We start from the raw sequence: 17,995 nt of genomic DNA, 5'->3' as shown, positions 1-17,995 counted from the left end.
CTGACCAACGTCTCCTCGCTTCATTAGATGTACAATGACATGTAGCCGTGACTGACTGCGTCTCTTGCATACATCTTCTCAACTACAATCACTACATCCTTTGTACCTCCCACAATATGTATGGCGCCTTTACATCAAACTCGTCCGGCCCCCAACCTCCCGTCCGCCCTGACCCGACGGCATCTCCCCGTTCCTCCCCACCACAAACTCCCTATATATGGCGGCCAAGCGCCTCCGCTCGTCCGGCGAAATACTGCTCCGCGTGCTCGCGAGGCTCTTCTCCACGTGCAGCCAGGATATTACCACCTTGTCGTCCTTGGTGTCTGCATCGGCACCTGCACCCGCATTCTCCTCGGCCGCTTCCGGGCCCGACGTGCGGCGCGCAAAGGTGTTCCTTAGCATGGCCTTTTCGCGTTTGCGCATCATCTTCAGGTCCTCGAGTTTGGCCGCCACGGCGGCTTTGGATTCGGCGGCCGAGGCGCCCGTGCCGAGCGACTTCTTTGCCAACGCGTCCTCCTCGGGCGAGTACAGAAACTGGATGAAGTCGTGCTTGGAGTGCGAGGCGTGTTTCTTGCGGCGTTTGCCCGGCCCCGTGCCGTTGGAGAGGGAGGAAGTGTCTTTGTTGTTGTGCGCTGCATGCGAGGACGAGGATCCGGACGTCTTGTCGCCGAGTAGGTCGTGGATCGCTTCCAGATGCGCGTTGTACATCAGTGCCTGGAGATCCGCGCCGCTGAAACCCTCGGTGCGTTGCGCCACGCTCAACAGCCGGTTCTCGACTTCGGGGGGCAGGCGCAGTTTCGTGCTCACTGCCTTTAGGATGTCGAGCCGGTCGTTCATGTCGGGCATGTCACAGAGGAGGGATTTGTCCAGGCGCCCTGGTCGGAGGAGTGCCGGGTCAATCAGATCCGGGCGGGACGTCGCGGCTAGGACGTACACGCCGTCTAGGCCCTCTGCGCCGTCCATCTGCGTGAGCATCTGATTCACGACCCGATCCGTCACGCCCGTGGAATCGTGGCCCCTCTTCGGGGCGATGCTGTCGAACTCGTCAAAGAAGAGGACGCACGGCTTTGCGGCCTGGGCGCGTTCGAAGAGATCGCGCACGCTCTTCTCCGAGGCACCGATGTATTTGTTCAGGATCTCGGGCCCTTTGACGGAGATGAAGTTGAGGTTGCATTCGCCGGCAACGGCCGAGGCGAGCAGCGTCTTGCCGCAGCCGGGGTAGCCGTACAGGAGGAGGCCGGAGCGCAGGCGGAGTGGGGAGCGAGCGAAGATCGGGGCGTATTTCGTCGGATAGAGCAGCGTTTCGAGCAGCGTGTTCCGGGTGCTGTGGAGGCCGCCTATGGATGAGAACGTGGTGGTCGAATGCGTCAGTGTCACGTTGCGGAGGGATGAGGGAGTGAAATTCCTCAGCGCTGCGTCGAAGTCGGCTCTTGTCAGTGTGGGCTGCGTGTCGGAGGAGTCGTCGTTAGATGTAATCATGCGGGTGAGGGTTTCGTTGCGGGCGCGCACGAGGAGGAGTACCAGGTCGGCAGGCATGTAGCCATCCGTCTTGCCGGCGACGTCGAGAAAGTCGAGGCTTGGGGAAACGCGGAAGCCTTCGCTTGTTGGGGATCCAGCGGAAGACGTTGGTCGAGACGATGGATTCGACGGGTCCATCCAGGAATTCTCGGACATGCTTCGCGTATCGCTTGCGTTTCTGGTGTGCTTGTGCGGCGGTTGAGAAGAGCCATCGCTGGTCAGTGATGCAAGGATATCGCGTCGGATCTCTTTCGTGGGAGCCTTTATCGAGATGATGTCGCCGACAATGTGTCCTCCGATGATGATGCTATTGAGCGAGTCCTTGGACTGCGCGGTCGCAAGCAAAGCGACGCCGGAATGGATGCTGCAGTACTGACGTACAATGGCACACAGCACTTCGGTGATCTGTCGGCTCCTCGCGTTGTCATTGCCAACTTCCAACTCGGTCTCGCTGGGGCAAATCTTGTCCAGGTCGTCGAGCACAACCACTGACTGTCCACCGAGCCTGGCACACCAAGATGCTGACATAAACAGCCGTGTCAAGGTCTCCTTCACCGTCGACACGCGAGTCTCATCCGTCACGAGCTTCTGGCAGTCAAAAAAAGTCACATTGAAGACATAGTCCTCTCGGAGCCTCTGGGAGATGCAATGCGCGAGCGACGTCTTTCCCGAGCCGACGCCACCAGTCAGCAAAACCGACGAGCATAATGTCAGATTCGACATGCACTGCTGCAGGACCCCGTCAGCACCAATTAATATAGGTAGCCTTGTTGGAAGGCCGTGGGCGAAGGTGGGGAACAAGGTCGTCAGCTCAACAGGCCGGGCGACTTCGGCTTTGATCTCGAACTCATGGTCCTGCTCCTGTGCGACCACCCACAGGGGTTTATTGTCCGGATCTTCGTCCATTTCTGCTGGGCGCTTAAACCGCAGGATGCCCCCATCAAATGACGCCGCAGACGACGCATCACCCAACGAGGGAAGGACCATTCCATCTGTGAGAGGACCAGCCAGTAGATCGTCATCTCCAGCAAAGGTCATTCGTAACTTGTCCGCCAGAGCTCGCTTGGCTGCTTGTGAATCTCCACCGAACTGAAGACCGTCTTTCTTTTTCGAGTTTAGAGGCAGGAACGGGTAGAACTGGAATTTCTTGATCGAATAGCGCGGTAATGGCGGGGTTGCAGCCTGGATTCGGACGATGACCCCCACCAGTCCTTCAGCACCAAGTATCTTGCAAAGAGAAGAGGACAACACGGCATGGTTGCCATCTACAGGAGACTGCCAAGGCAGTAGTCGAGCGACGATCTTAGAAGCAGGTCTCCCGACTTCACTGCCTTCTTCTTCTTTCAGTCGGTTGAGCTGAGTCGTGTCTAGCTGGGCGCGCATGCCGTTGGGTTTGACGACGGTGACGTTTACCCATGTGGCTGCTTTCAGGCTCTCTGACTCTATCACATCGCCACCAATCCAGACACAGAGCTGGTTAGTCCGTGTCGCGTTGGAAGCATCATCGAAGAAGCCGTCTGCCACTGCGCGATCAATGGCGCGCACGAAGAGAGCAGGCCTCGTCGGCACGGCTTTGCGAGCTGAGCTGACGCCGCTCTTGCCACTACGTCTGCTTGCCGTACTTCTGGCATCTCTTCTATCGCTTCTGCTAGACTTGGGTCGGGTCTTGGGCGCCACTATGACTTCAGCGTCTGGCGCAATCTTGGCGAAAGGGATGGTGTTTGGTATTGGCGGGACCAAAGAGGTGACGACGATGTTTGCCGTTGATGTTGGTGATAGATGTAACGTTAAGGGATGGGCGGTTTCCGCCTGGGTGGTAGCTTTACTACTATATGCAGGATTAGGGAGCGCGCGAATTTGAGATAACAGGTTGAGCTCGAGAAATGTGGCATGAAGTTCGATGATCTCCCAGTCCGCGGGGGTCAAGGGTTCGATGTTGATACTGTGAGCGACAGGCGGATCGAGGTGAATAAGGACTCCGATCTTCTGGCCTTCAGCAAGACCAAGGACTTTGGCGAACGTCGTGTCAATCTCAATAGTCTGGACATCCTGCTCCCTGCTTCCTGGTCGAGCACGATCGTTATTCAAAAGAGACGCTGGCCTCGTCCGACTTGGCATTCCAGTCCATCCGACATATGCGCATCGTTGGAACCCGGCAGTGTTGCCGCTGGAGACAGCCCCAAATGAAAGAGTTTGAGATCGATATTGCAGTTCGACCACCACATTTTGAGCTGGCTGCCAGGGAATAAGCACGAGAGGCGACCGGATGACAGGCAACTTACAATGTTCGTGTTGCTGATCAACGCAATCAATCCTGGAGGAAGGTTGACCAAGCAGTTTTGAAGGGAGGTCAAGGCGACCTCAGCTCGGACAGGAGGAGCCATGTTTGTGTACTCGGGGTATGAGAAGGCGCCTACCACAGCATCGGAGACGAGACCCAGGTCAGAGAGGGCCGGAACTACGGCGTAGACACTAATTCAAAAAAACACTGTCCGAGACCAAAAATCAAAGAATGATAGGATGCGTCCGAGAATGGATGTTGTCGTCGGAGCATCACTTCGAGTTCGGCCATTGTCGGAACCTCGGCTCGAAGCGGACAGTCCGGTGGGAAGAAAGCTGCAGTATGATGTTAATGCTTCGAAGTAGTACGGAGTACGGAGTAGCGCGTGAGCCTCTACCACCTCTACCCAGCTGGGTCCATATGTCCCGCCGTAGTAATTTACGCGTTGCTTTCGCGCGACGACGCGTCGCTGAGCATGCAGAGGCCCAACCCCCTGTACCTCGTACAGTCCTTCAGTCGCTGGAACCGTTCCAACAACAACATCTCCTCCACCTTCCTCACCAGCAGACGGCACAATGGCGCTCCTCCAGTACAGAGCGATCGCCGACTACGACAAACAATTAGACGCATTCCAGTCCTTCCTGGAGAAATTTGAAACCTCCAGGACCTCCTCCGACGCAGCTGCTGAAGCGATCGATGGACTCCACCTTGATGGCGACCACACTAGTGATGAGTACGACTTCATGGATGACATCGCAGACGAAGATCGCGCAGTGTCGCGACGCCGAGGGAAGCGGAAGTATATGGATATGTTGCAAGAGGTGGCGGATCGGGAGCGCCAGAATGTTTTGATAGAGCTGGATGATCTGAACGAGGTGCGCATACTGGTTCTTAGCGCGAAATAGAGCGCTTGATAACAGGGCTACAGTTTGAAGAGTCGTTAGGAGACGAGGTACATCTGAGACTGGTCGAGTCCGTCACCAACAATACCAAGCACTACGTCGACCTATTTTCCGAGGCGGTAGACAAGATCATGCCGAAACCGAGCAGAGAGATCTCGTACGTCGTGTGCGTCGGTCTGGCAGATCTAGGCACTGACGCAACTCCAGATTCAAAGACGACGTGCTCGATATCATTATGGCTCAGCGACTGAAGCGCAATGAAACGGTGGCATCTGCTGCTGAAACAGACGCTGAAGCTGCGGCGCCTGTCTCGACGTTCCCAGCGGAACTCACCAGGAGATACACCTTGAACTTCAAGCCTCTCACGCCTTCCGGTACCGATACTGGCAAGAAAACGCTGGCGGTGCGACAAGTGCGAGGAGAGCACCTCGGACATCTCATCACTGTGCGAGGCATCACGACAAGAGTATCAGACGTCAAGCCCAGTATCCGAATTCAAGCTTACACTTGCGATCGTTGTGGCAGCGAAATCTTCCAGCCGGTCTCGGCCAAGCAATTCACGCCGCTACAGATGTGTCCGGCAGAAGAATGCAAACAGAACGACTCCAAGGGTCAATTATTTGCCTCGACCCGCGCGTCCAAGTTCCTACCCTTTCAAGAGGTCAAGATCCAGGAGATGGCAGATCAGGTCCCGGTTGGGCACATTCCAAGAACATTGACAGTGCACTGCAATGGTAGCCTTGCACGGCAGATGAACCCGGGCGATGTTGTCGATATTGACGGCATTTTTCTACCCACGCCCTATACGGGGTTTCGAGCCATCCGAGCCGGACTTTTGACAGATACCTATCTCGAAGCACAAAATATTACACAGCACAAGAAAGCATACCAAGACCTGAAGACTGACCCTCGCATTATTCGAAAGATCGAGTCTTTCAAAGCATCGGGGCACATGTACGAATACCTGGCTCGATCAATCGCACCCGAGATCTACGGTCACCTCGATGTCAAAAAGGCCGTACTTCTGCTACTCATTGGTGGCGTGACAAAGGAGATGGGCGACGGGATGCGCATCCGTGGAGATATCAATGTCTGCCTCATGGGAGACCCCGGCGTGGCCAAATCTCAACTTCTCAAGTACATCACCAAAGTTGCGCCCCGTGGTGTCTACACGACGGGTCGAGGATCCAGCGGAGTCGGTCTAACAGCAGCAGTGATGCGCGACCCCGTCACAGATGAAATGGTGCTCGAAGGCGGTGCCCTGGTCCTCGCCGACAATGGAATCTGCTGCATCGACGAATTCGATAAGATGGACGACGGCGACAGGACCGCCATCCACGAAGTCATGGAACAACAGACCATCTCGATCAGCAAGGCCGGTATCACCACCACTCTGAACGCGCGCACGTCCATCCTCGCAGCGGCGAATCCGCTCTACGGGCGCTACAACCCGCGCATTTCTCCCGTTGACAACATCAACCTCCCCGCCGCGCTGCTCTCCCGGTTCGACATCCTCTTCCTCATCCTCGACACCCCCTCGCGCGAAGCAGACGAAGAACTGGCCCAGCACGTGTGCCACGTTCACATGCACAACCGCCACCCGGAGCGCGAAGGCGAAGGTGTCGTCTTCTCCCCACACGAAGTCAGGCAATACATCGCGCAAGCGCGCACGTTCCGGCCAAACGTCCCGAAGGCTGTAAGCGAGTACATGGTGGGCGCGTACGTGCGGATGCGACAGCAGCAGAAGCGCGAGGAAGGGGGCAAGAAGCAGTTCACGCACATCTCGCCGAGGACGCTGCTGGGCGTGTTACGTCTCTCGCAGGCTCTGGCTCGATTGCGATTCAGCACCGAGGTCGTCAACGAAGATGTCGACGAAGCGTTGCGGCTGATCGAAGTGTCCAAGGCGAGTCTGTACGCTGATCAGCGCAGCCACGGCGATCAGACGGTCTCGTCGAGGATATACGATCTTATACGCGGCATGAGAGAGTCGGGCGCGGCGAGTGTGGGTAGTGGCGCCAGAGGAGAGCTCAGTCTGCCTAGAGTGACCGAGCTAGTCACGGCACGAGGCTTCACGAGTGAGCAGTTTCACAGGACCATCGAGGAGTATGAGTTGTTAGATGTAAGTGATACTTTGCTTCTTCCTGCTAGAGGCCTTTACTGATCCGGCAAACAGGTCTGGCAAGTCGCCAACAATGGGACTCGGCTGGTCTGGATCGAGGCCGGCGACGATGACGCAGACAACGATGAGCTCATGGGCGAAGACGAAGGTGAAGACGAGGACGAGTAATGGACTCGCTATGATTTAAGAAGGTTCATCCGCAGGCCTTGGTTGGTCTGATCATTCTTACGCGACGATGCGGTAGATGGCACGGTGCTTTTCAGGCGTGCGACAGATTGACCAAGCTTATCAAGCGGGTCAATGGGCTGTGGTTTCGCGAATGGTGGACGACTTGAATGGGTTCTTTTGGCGCCCATGCCCTTGTAAGCCTCGCGGCAGCAGGGGTTGATCACAGTATCAGACCGCGAACACGGCGATGGCTCTAACTCGATGAACGCCTATCTGACCAACTCTAGTCTAGTTGAAAACATGTTGAGGGTTCTCTTATTCAGCGACGAACAATCGACGCAGTCGAGCAACAGCTCAGTTGTCTACCGTGTCTGAGTATGCTGCTATGATTAGGGCAGGGCTTTATATATAATATAGTGAGCCGTCTACTGGAGAGGTCGTATATATCTCCATCGACTACGGAGTAAGTCATCCAGCTGCCCGTGTCTTCCTAAAATATCCTTCACCTGCACATGGACTCCTTGGCCAGCCACTGTATACCACGAAAACGGACACACACCTTCATACAGGGCAAGAACCGTATCTTTCCCCTACAATGTCTAGAAGTCCCCGACCCTCCTCGTGGGGCTCGAGTACATCTACACCACCATTCCCTGGACCGGGGTTCCCAGCACGGCCACGCCGTAAGAGCTGGTCTGAAAAGCGAGGCCAACCACATCAGATACCACCGGCGGCACGCGAACGCTCATCACGTCAGCACAAGCCCTCGTCCATCACAAGTGCCGGCTGCTCGTCCCACGAGTACAAGGACATCGGAATCTCGTCGTGCACCGTCCACGACCAACTCGACGATTCATCACCAGGCTCTCGTGAATCTTTGTAGCCCATATCACGGGCACCGCGATGGGTAGTCGTGTTTTCGGGGCACACGGAGGATATGAAAGCAGCGACGCTGCTCGTCAGGCGCCGCAACATGGCAACAGCTTCCTAGAAATGCATTCAGAGCGTCTCGGACCACCGGGCGACGACAGCGTCCGAGAGTTTGGGGACGATCAGGATGAAGACAACAAAGACCATGAAGGCCATCACGATATACACTAGGGGGTGCATTACCGAGGAAGAAGTGGCTGGTACAGTACGGAGTACGGGATCCCTATTTCGGAAACTTGGAGAGGATACTGTATAACCTCGTACAGTATCAGGCCCTGCACAGTACTGTCCCGGCCTAGTGTCATTCCCGTCTCGCCTTGGACGCCGTATGCCGTGAATGTCGGATTGTACCACAGACGACAAACTTCTTCCCCGCCTCGAGTCTAGGCACCTAGGCACTCACTGGCTTGTCCTTACCGAAGCTACTATGGCAAGCAACCTTCCATACTGGTTCTGTGTTTACCCGAGGCTCTGACAAGGTTAGAACTCCAATCGAGGGGCTGCGCGCCATGGCACGAAGACGATAATTACCCCGCCTGCTCTCTACAGGATTCGGGGATGACGGAGTACAGGTGTGTTGACACGAGCTCTGTTGACAATCCGAAGTCGTGTCGCGGTCCCGTACATATATCTAGGGCCCCCAGGCTCCTCCCGAGGGTATTCGGCCTCCGTACAAGCAATTATTATTCACCTTCATTGTGGCCACATCGACCATGGCAGACTATTCCAACCTTCCCGACTTCGACTCCCTGCCCAAGGTGGAGGGCATGCCCCAGGGCTGCGCGTGGGGTGTCTTCGACAAGGACGGCAAAAAGGACCACCTCGGCTGCCTGAACCTGCTCACGCCCAAGGTGGTGCAGGAGGCGTTCAAGGAAGCGCGCGACGGCGTGTCGGTGTCTCTGAACTGGCCGATCGGCGCCATCAAGAAGCCCGGCTTCGCGCGCAAGGGCCTCGAGCACAAGGTGCTGTCGTTCAAGGAAGGGCCCTTTGACCTGTACGGCTTTGACGACGAGCTCGAGTTCAACACGCAGTGCTCCTCGCAGTGGGACAGCCTGGTGCACTTTGCCCACCAGCCCACGGGCCTCAGCTACAACGGCGTGAAACCCACGCGCGACCAGCTCGTGCAGGAGTTTGGCAACGTCGACCTCGACAAGGCCCTCCCCACGCTGAACCACTGGCACGACCGGGGCGGGCTGGTCGGCCGCGGCGTCCTGCTCGACTACCGCGCCTACGCCCAGGCCAAGGGCATCACGTACGACTGCTTCTCCAGCCACGCCATCTCGGTGCAGGACCTCGAGGCCGTGGCCAAGCACCAGGGCACCGAGTTCCGCCACGGCGACATCCTCATTGTGCGGTCTGGGTTCACGGAGGATTTGGGCGCCGCCAACGCCGAGGAGCAGGAACGCCTGCTCGGCACGCACAAGGCCGTCGGCGTCAAGGGCGTTCGGGAGTCGGCCAGGTGGGTGTGGAACCACCATTTCGCCGCTGTCGCGGGCGACGCCATCGCCTTTGAGCAGCTACCTCCAGTAGTCGAGGATGAAGGGAACCGCGAAGGCGGCATCGGAGAGCTTGGTAAGTGAAAGAAGTGTGCTCCCTTACGGCACAAGCACGTTGAGACCCCGTCACAGCAAAGGAAGCCAGACCGAAGGATGCAGGTACGAGAGCATATGTAACACAAAGAGCATGACGGCGACCGGCTGCGCCACTATCCTCGTTGCTGTTTCGACCCCCCATCTTCCAAGCTAACATGACACGTTCACAGTCCTCCACCAGTACTTCCTCTCCCTCTTCGGCCTCCCCATCGGCGAACTCTGGGACCTCAAGGCCCTAGGCGACCACTGCAAGAAGATCGGCCGCTATTCGTTCCTGCTGACGAGCGTGCCGCTCAACGTTCCTGGCGGGATTGGAAGCCCGCCCAACGCTCTGGCCATCTTTTAGGCGGCCGGAGGTGAATGGTCAAAGGCGAACGGAATGCGCGGTGAAACGACGCCTGCTTGAGAGTGGAGGGTGAAAATCGTCGGCGGCAAGACGTGGATGTCGGGATGTATGTACATAACCTGTCTTGAAGACGCTGTGTTGTGTGTCTGGGGGATGCGCTACAAACACATGGCGTAGGGAGCTTGCGGAGGGAGGTTGGCAGTATGTCGCATTGTTCTGGCCAGAAGTGTTTGCGCTGTGACGGGAATGCAGTGGTTCATATCATGATGCCGCGCTCTTCTCGAGATGGCGAACCCAACCCTGTTAGCTACTTTGCACATATGAGTCACAATGCTTCCGCGCAAGACCGGGAGAACTACATCCCTGTCCAGGGCGACCTGCTAGTCTATCCACTCTCGCCCCGCCGTCTGTCTCTATGCTGATTACCGCAAGGGTATAAGCTGTTGGACTTCCTTCCACCAATGCACAATCCATATGGGGAATGGCGTGTCTCTCTCATCCGACACAATCACAGCATCTTCCGTTGTCCCTCCTCCCATCGAATCCAAAATTCTAGGACAGTGGGGCACCTGCCGCGCCTCATGAAACGCACCTCTCCGACTCCCACTCCCCTCAAGACTCTTTTCACCCCAGACCAGTCAATCAAATCCAACCTATGCAGTAACCCGCCTGCCAAACCGAGCCAACTCTCCGACAACACCCCCTCCACTCAACCCCCTCATTTCGCCCACAAACCCGTCTGTGATCCTCTTGTGCAATATTCCGCTGCGTGCAAAGTACTCCAGGTACCCCCTGCTTTCCTCTCTGTCGAGGCCCTTGAGTTCCATAAGATGTACATTGTTGTGAGCGGTGGCGGCGCCGGAAAGGGCGAGGACGTGCTCATCAGCCTTGCTATAAGGTTTTGGGAGAGGGAAGTCTGGGTCGGTGGGCGCCATGTGCTGGTTTTGGACGGCGCGCATTTGAGACAGGAGGAGTTCGAATGTTGGGTGCGCGGGGGTATTGCTTCCGGACGTGCTGAAGAGGACCATTCCACCACTGACAAACGGGCTGGCAGTACCGAGATCTGAGAACAAAAGGTTGGTGAAGCGCTTCACCAGTGCGAATTGATGGGCATGAATGATTTTGTGCTCGCTGTTGCGGTACAGCGTCGAACCCATCCAGTGGTCAACCCCGTCTGCTGCGACGAGCACGGGCGGTCGACGGTTTGCCCCTGGAACGCTCAGTTCTTTATACAGAGCTTGCCAGGCTAGCGAGGCGACGTGGAAGTCCGCCGCGCCTTGCTGGGCAAGGTCGTAAAGCGTGGCGTTGTTCTTCAGCGAGAGGGGTTTCGCGTGACTGTGGTTGAGTTTGAAGGATTTCAAGACAGACTCATTAGATGCCACGGCGCGTTGGAGGAGGAGCTGGGTGAGATGAGGTTGGGTGTACATTTGCTCCGTCTCTGTTTCTGTGTGTCGCAGAGGTGCATAGGAAGACGTGTTGTTGACGTGTTCTTGGGCTGTGGACAAATGTCAGAACGTAGTTAAGGTCGAAAAGAGCGATGGACTTACCCTCTGGTATGTTCAGGACAATCCATTGCTTCATATAAGCCATGCTCATCGCCTGTAGCATCAGAATGCTCTTCCCACTCGCTCTCTCGCCAATAACCAGACGCTTAACGAATTTGTTGGCACCATCCGAGCCCTCGATATCTTGCATATCCTTGGCAATTTTGATCGTCTCCTGTCTGATCAACGTCGCCGGTCTCCTGAACAAACCCCAATTCTGCGTCGTCTTGAATGCCCTCGAATCTCTCAGTTGATCCAACAGCCCGCCATCCAGGGCCACCATCTGCCCGATATACTTTTCTTCGGCCACATTATCCTTACTCCACGTCTCTATGTTAGACACGGGTATGGCATTGGTATTGCTCAGAACGATCCGCCGCCTTTGAGCTCGCCGTTCTCCAACGGGAGGAAGCTTTGGCCTTTCGCGGGATTTCTTCTTTAGACGCGCGGATTGAGATTGACGCGCGCGAGGTCCGCTTGAGCCTTGTTGCGTGGCTTTCTTTTTCAGAAGCGGAGATTTGAACTGTGCGGCGGTCGTGTGAAAGGAGGTTGTCTGCATCCATGCCGCCGCGGCAATGGGCAGTTGTTTCCGTGGTGCGGTCGATATTCGGAGCCGCGAGAGACATTCGGAGCATACCGAAAGAGACATGATGCTAGCGGGCGGCTCTCGCCGGGATAGAGTCGGCGCGGCCGTAAGCCAAAGCTCGCTGGCAAGCTCAAAGAGCAGCTTCAACTTGAACTGCACCTGGGAGACGAGAAAGTAAATCCGCGATGGGATATCCTCTTCTGGGCGGAGATGGATGCCGCCCTATTGTCCCTCTCCGCTCGAAGGTGGGAGAGGAGTGTTCACGAAGGGTCTGCCTAAAGCAGCACACATGCTCGGGAAAACCTCGTGTCAGCCTCGCAATACTTTTTGCGGAGAAGTCGAATCTTCGAACAACTTTTCCCAATCCTTCCAACTCGTACACCGCATATACTCAAAACTTTCTAGAGCGACAGACGTAATGGTGGACACAGTAATGGCGGAGACATCAGTCTCAGTACAGATCCCTGTTTCGACGCTCTCGGACAACGCATTTTCAAAGCCGGACAGACTGTACGTATTCTTCTCCTACCCTTCTTTTCCACCCACGTCCCACTTGATGACAGAAGTACTTACGCCTTTTCCAAGCCCAACGACGGTCGAGAAACCCACGCCCTATACTTACGACCTCGGCTACCTCACCGCCGTTGACCCTAACCCTCTCCCACCCACAAACACCCTCCTCAGTCAATCCACCGCTCAGCGTAGTGAGACTCTAAAATCCATAGCCCGCGATGGTGCCCAATGCCTACTCAACACCCTCCTAACTACCTGCCCCATCAACTCCACTCCTGACGGGCTGATAATGACTCTGCCCGCACCGCAGAACTATCTCCCGAGGTGGAAACCACTGCCAAAACCTAAAGCTCCCACGAAATGGGAACTTTTCGCCCGCAAGAAGGGCATTGGGAAGTATGGCGGAAGTCTCAAGGGAGGCGCCGCACAGGAAGAGAGACGAAAGAATCTCGTCTATGACGAGAAGAGCGGTGAGTGGGTCAAGAAATGGGGCTATAAAGGTGCGAACAAAAAGGACGAAAGTCAGTGGCTTGTCGAGCTCGATGATGAGAAAATAAGGACGGAGAAAGAGGGCGCTGATGCGGGTAAGAGTGTGAGAATGGAGGGACGGAGGGAGCGTAAAGAGAGGATCAAGAGGCAAGAGCGACGGCAGCGGGGCAATGAGAGGAGGATGAGAAAGGGTGGCGGCTGAGACGAGTGAATCGAGTGCTTGTATGAGCAAGACATGAATCACTCCACGAGTTGCCAGTGTGGGAGGGGGACCGCGTCTGGCTGTCTGCTGAAGCGCTGCATTTCACAGCTGCAGATTCCGCTCGAAAACCACCCTCTGCTGCGTGCTTGGTGACAGATGAGAATGAGGGCGGTGGACTGGCCCTGCCAGAGACGCCAGGAACAGATAAAAGCCTGAGTTCGCTCAGCACACCGTCACAGCCTCCCACCTCATTCCACCAGTACCAAGATCAGCCACAGCCACGATCGATGTGAAAGGCGGAGGAGAAGCCTCAGGGCTGGCATATAAGGGATCAAAGCAAGAAATCAGGGCATGCCTGCCCACAGGTGTGATTCGAGACCACCGCTGCTCGTCAATTGGGGTATTCCAAACTCATTACGGTCCAGATACCAATCTCTTTTATCTTTCCAATCTCGTCCAGTTCAGTTAAGGCTTTGCAAAATGTCAACCTCTCAATCCAACCTAATCTTACAACAAGAGGGTTCCCACCAGAGCTGCCCTCTTCCCTTGCTCCTCTGTCGCTTCATATCCGCAGGCTTGACTCCTCATGAAAGATCATAGCCGACTGTCGGCCAATGGAAGGCCGCGTGCAATTCAAGAATAGACAAAAAATGCTGAAACTCAGGAAATGCATCTAGATAATACATGATATGTTCCGGAGTCCCAAATCACTCCTTCGTCATGCCCGACAGGCTTATCCAAGCATGCCATGCAACAGATAAATCAAATGCACTGGGGTGTTTCCCTTTCAAAGCCAGACGCAGAATAGTGTTGTAGCAAAGGGTCTCACATCCTGATAGGGGAAAACCCGGTCAGTTCGGGCAACTTCTGGTCAAGCGACAGCTTTGGAGGTTCTGGTGTGACAATCCGCTGTGGCACAGCAGGCACTGATTGGCTTGGTCCATGCCCACTGTTAGAGCGGTCCCTGGTATTTCCGCCCTGCGACAGACTCCTTTGTTTGGTCTTGGGCGCCATCGACTTGCGGTGTGCAGCGGCATCCGCACTTCGAGGAGGGATCGGCTCGGGTGGGGGTGATGCTTGAACTGCTTGAGCTGCTTGGGCTGCTTGAGCTGCTTGAGCTGTTTGTTGCTGGCTGCTGCCACTGGAAGAAAGGGCCCTTTCGTCGAGACCGAGGTCTTCGCTCTCATTGATCGAACCTTCTCGTTGATACCGGTACTCTTCTTCCAAGTATTCTTTCTCAGTCCAGCAACCTTGCCAGCAGTTTTTCCAATCCATGACCAGGAACTGGAAACAGAACGCATCGATCTTCAAACAGGGTTGAAAGCAGATACACAGATTGCGATAGTCCATCTTGTTCTTGTCAGCATAGCTGTTCAGGAGGCTGAGATGACACGTGATGGCGAAGAGGAGGTAATAGTTGAAGGGCGGTAACCGCGACAACTCGTCTCGGAGCAACTGAGGCGCTGACGTCGCACCAGCGCATTGTGTGGCCACTTTGTTCTGCACAGCTTTCGGAAGAATCTCGTCGGGCAGCTCTCGCAGCCAGGATTTGAACATCGAGCCGATCGTGTTGATATCATACAAGTCGGGCTCATCAAATAAATTGATATCGTACTCGGTGTCAAAGCGCCGCTGCCAGTGTTTCACGTCTCTGCCGCTACCGGGGATTCGGTACAAGCCTTCCTCCTCTGCACCGTTCATGTTCAAATAGCTAGATGCCAACGTCAGCGCGAAATTCCCAGGTGTCGAGGCAACATGAACTTACTCAATGCAGCGCCAGGGCAATGCTGGCATCCAAAACTCTGTCTTGTCCTTGGATACCTCGAGACGCCTTGCAATTCTCGTTTTGCGAGTTTGCTTGACTAGTGGCAGATTGATTGTCGTACACACGTAATTGTCATCCGTGACCGTCGGCGTTTCGCGTTCGTTGCTACTTCCGCTTCGTGTAATCTTGCCGAAGAAGCCTTTTCCAGCCTTCCCAATGCGATCACCCACGCCCTTGCCCGTTTGCCCTATGTTGGAGAGGATTTGCAGCGTCGAGCCTTCTCGAAACGAGTGTGACATCGGTAGGTTGCCCGTCTGCCTTTCTTTTCTCGCTGTCAAAAAATCATCGCGCGTTTGTCGATCTGCTGACCGGTTACGAATCGCTGCCCCAGCTTCCGCCCCAAAAGCTCTATCGCGATGGTCAAACTTGATGGGCGCCGTCTTTGGCGATGTATCGTCGAGCCGATCTATGCCTGGACTAGTCGTATCGAGCTGAAGGTGACTTGGCACTGGATTCTTCTGTTTCGGCGGCAAGTCCTCCATCCGTACGGTCTTGGTCCTTGCGAGGATACCTCCAAACCTCGGTTTTGGCTTCTTGCTTGCTGCAACAGGTTCTGCTGGGGGTTGAGCCAACGCGGGTTCCGACATGGTTGGCGGATTGTTGGCGTTTGCGTTTGTCGTTCCATTGCTTGATCCACCTTTCGGTAACTCTGGTGTTGAACCTTGCTTCTTTACTGAATGAAGAGACCGGTCTTTCGAACTGGCACGACTCCTTGCATTTGGTCGTTCTCCTCCTTCTGGGATGCTTGTTTCTGAGGCATGCAGTTTATGCGATGATTTCGACGCCATAAGGTTGGAGAAGAAGCCCTTGGATTGGTCTCGGGCGTGCTTGGGAGACTGAGGAACAGGCGAGGGAGGGAGCTCAGGCATGGCTGTTATCTTGGGCGAACCTGGGCCTGTCTGAGCTCCATCCTGAGAAGCGGACACCTGGTGCGACATGAAAGACGGCGGAGGGCTTTGCAGAAAGGGCGATGTCGGTGCTGATCTCGGGGTGTGTGGAGTATGGGGGGAGCCCGTCGAGCGAGGGCTCAGTGTCGCTGGTGTTATACCATTAAGGTCATCCTTGTTGTTAGGAGCCAAGTTGAGATGTGGCAATGCCGAGGCCTTTGGCATGTCTGCAAACAAGCTGCTTGAAATGTCATCAGCAGGGCCGACTGCGAGTAGCCGGCCGTTCCTTCACGTTGGTCAAGGCTTTAGCGTGCGCCAGATCACCGGGACCTAGATATCCTCCGACGGACGTATTGCCTGTCTGTACCACCTCTTTTGTAGTGACAGAAATAGTTCCCAGTCCGCTCGAAGTATCTCCGAAAGTGACAGGCGATGAAGGCTCACAGCCGGACGGTATTATGTTTGGGTGTGATGAAAACCTTCCAGTTGTCGTTCCAAGCGCAGTTGGCGCGGAAGATATGCCCCAAATGATATGGGCGACGGCCACAAATGTTGGCGATAGGTCTCGCGTAGGTTCTGTACATAAAACCGTCGTGTCGAACAAATATCTTGTACCAGAAAGCTCGGTGTGATTCGGCTCTGCAGGGGGGTTGTTCGTGGGGAACCGTGGGCGGGCAAGGCCGTCAACGCGCAGATGAACGAATTGGCAAGATCGATGTATGCGTTTCCTGATCAAAACATTTCCATTGCCGAACGTGCGTAGGTGACAAAGAGATACTCGGGTTTGCTGAGTGGCTTGCGGGGACAGCGGCTAACAAAGGAGGAGTTTGGCAGGATCGAAGCAGCGACTGAACTGAAGGGTAGGGACGAGCCACGCTCTGGGTTAAAGCGACGGGGCCAACTCCCAAATACTAGGACGCACGACCAAACTGGTCCCGAGGGAGGGTTGATTTGCTGTAAGGGTATAAGTGCGCTGTTGGTGTGCGGTTTGGAAAGGTCTGCTGCGTGAGTGGTGTGGATAACGGGCTGCAGCTAAAAGTTACTGCAAGGACAGTCGAGGCAGGCCGTCGTGGTGGAGCGGAACAAAGCGGTGAGAAGGAATGAGGGGACCTCCTGCCAGGAACAAGACCGGAGCCAAGGGCGTCGTGGGTGTCTGAAGGGTGGCCTGCGCGCTACTGAGAATGCCTGCTTTCTTCTTCGACGTCGCTGGGCGTCGCAGCAGGCGAGACCCTTGGGGGATACCTGAGCCTGGACGGAGGTAGCCAGACAGATGGAGACGGTGCGCGTTAAGTTGTGCTGCACCAGACTTGGAGCATCAAAGCCTCATTTCAGAGTAGCGGCATGAGATGGTTTTCCTAGTTCTCTCTGCCGCTGCACGCAGTTCTCGGTACTACAGTCAAGGCAGTGCGCCTTCAATGCAAGAAGGTGGGGAGCGAAGTCGTAAGTTGTGCATGAAAATGTGGATAAGCACAACTGAGAGCAGGTGATGCGGACCCCTGTACGTACAGGAGCAGGCATTGGGGCCAGGAATTAGTTAATCCTTGAGACGGCCTGGAGTTCAAACACGGAGATCATCTGATGAAGCACGACTCGCTTCGAGGCGCCTGTGGCGCCGATACACTGTTGACCGGGTTCCTACCATATTGGTTTCGTTGTAACCTTTCTCGCAGCACAACCAAAGACACGCAGGGCGCTGGGTGATCATACGGGCACTGAACACCGTGGGCGACGTGTGCGTGCTACTGCCGCAGAGAGTGATAGCCAGGGGCAGAGAGACATGCAGGCGGCTGCACCCGGAGGACCAGAGAAACAGCAGATGGAATAGGCAAAGATTGAAAGCTAAACATGCAGGACAAAGAGAGAATCGAGGACAGGGCTTGGGATGCGCCAGATTGACGATCCAGTCTAACCTCGAATAGACGAACACGACGGGCACTGTTGCTGCGTGTAGTCGAGCTCGATCGGACCTTTCAATAATATGTGTATCTCAGGCTACTGATCAAACTCAATGCTGCAGCATGGCTCCTTGTTAGGTGCATGCCAGACGTTAGACTAATTGATGTCAGGCTGAGGATGTTGTGAGTTGCTGGTCA

The 17,995-nt window shown here is 55.5% G+C and overlaps 6 protein-coding genes across 6 annotated transcripts; 3 read left to right on the top strand and 3 right to left on the bottom strand.

The window, feature by feature from the left end:
• Positions 1–129: 129 nt before the first annotated feature.
• A1O7_01840 (uncharacterized protein) lies at positions 130–3,902 on the bottom strand (the record flags this gene model as incomplete). The annotated part of the gene is made up of 2 exons (XM_007755876.1): positions 130–3,753; positions 3,801–3,902. The coding sequence occupies 2 exons, from the start codon at positions 3,900–3,902 to the stop codon at positions 130–132; spliced, it is 3,726 nt and encodes a 1,241-aa protein (XP_007754066.1).
• A 472-nt stretch (positions 3,903–4,374) lies between these two features.
• A1O7_01839 (minichromosome maintenance protein 7 (cell division control protein 47)) lies at positions 4,375–6,988 on the top strand (the record flags this gene model as incomplete). The annotated part of the gene is made up of 4 exons (XM_007755875.1): positions 4,375–4,674; positions 4,728–4,858; positions 4,909–6,820; positions 6,875–6,988. The coding sequence occupies 4 exons, from the start codon at positions 4,375–4,377 to the stop codon at positions 6,986–6,988; spliced, it is 2,457 nt and encodes an 818-aa protein (XP_007754065.1).
• A 1,643-nt stretch (positions 6,989–8,631) lies between these two features.
• Positions 8,632–9,856, top strand: A1O7_01838 (uncharacterized protein; the record flags this gene model as incomplete). Its single annotated transcript, XM_007755874.1, has 2 exons — positions 8,632–9,490; positions 9,681–9,856. 2 exons carry the CDS (start codon positions 8,632–8,634, stop codon positions 9,854–9,856), a joined length of 1,035 nt encoding a protein of 344 aa, XP_007754064.1.
• Positions 9,857–10,509: 653 nt separating this feature from the next.
• A1O7_01837 (uncharacterized protein) lies at positions 10,510–12,049 on the bottom strand (the record flags this gene model as incomplete). Its single annotated transcript, XM_007755873.1, has 2 exons — positions 10,510–11,351; positions 11,404–12,049. 2 exons carry the CDS (start codon positions 12,047–12,049, stop codon positions 10,510–10,512), a joined length of 1,488 nt encoding a protein of 495 aa, XP_007754063.1.
• A 370-nt stretch (positions 12,050–12,419) lies between these two features.
• On the top strand, positions 12,420–13,190 carry A1O7_01836 (uncharacterized protein; the record flags this gene model as incomplete). Its single annotated transcript, XM_007755872.1, has 1 exon — positions 12,420–13,190. One exon carries the CDS (start codon positions 12,420–12,422, stop codon positions 13,188–13,190), a length of 771 nt encoding a protein of 256 aa, XP_007754062.1.
• An 825-nt stretch (positions 13,191–14,015) lies between these two features.
• On the bottom strand, positions 14,016–16,127 carry A1O7_01835 (uncharacterized protein; the record flags this gene model as incomplete). The annotated part of the gene is made up of 2 exons (XM_007755871.1): positions 14,016–14,901; positions 14,956–16,127. 2 exons carry the CDS (start codon positions 16,125–16,127, stop codon positions 14,016–14,018), a joined length of 2,058 nt encoding a protein of 685 aa, XP_007754061.1.
• Between the last annotated feature and the right edge of the window lie 1,868 nt (positions 16,128–17,995).

This window comes from Cladophialophora yegresii (assembly GCF_000585515.1).
Source record: "Cladophialophora yegresii CBS 114405 chromosome Unknown aczIN-supercont1.1, whole genome shotgun sequence".
In the NCBI taxonomy this organism is placed as follows: Eukaryota; Fungi; Ascomycota; class Eurotiomycetes; order Chaetothyriales; family Herpotrichiellaceae; genus Cladophialophora; species Cladophialophora yegresii.
This window is presented reverse-complemented; position numbering and strand designations above follow the sequence as displayed.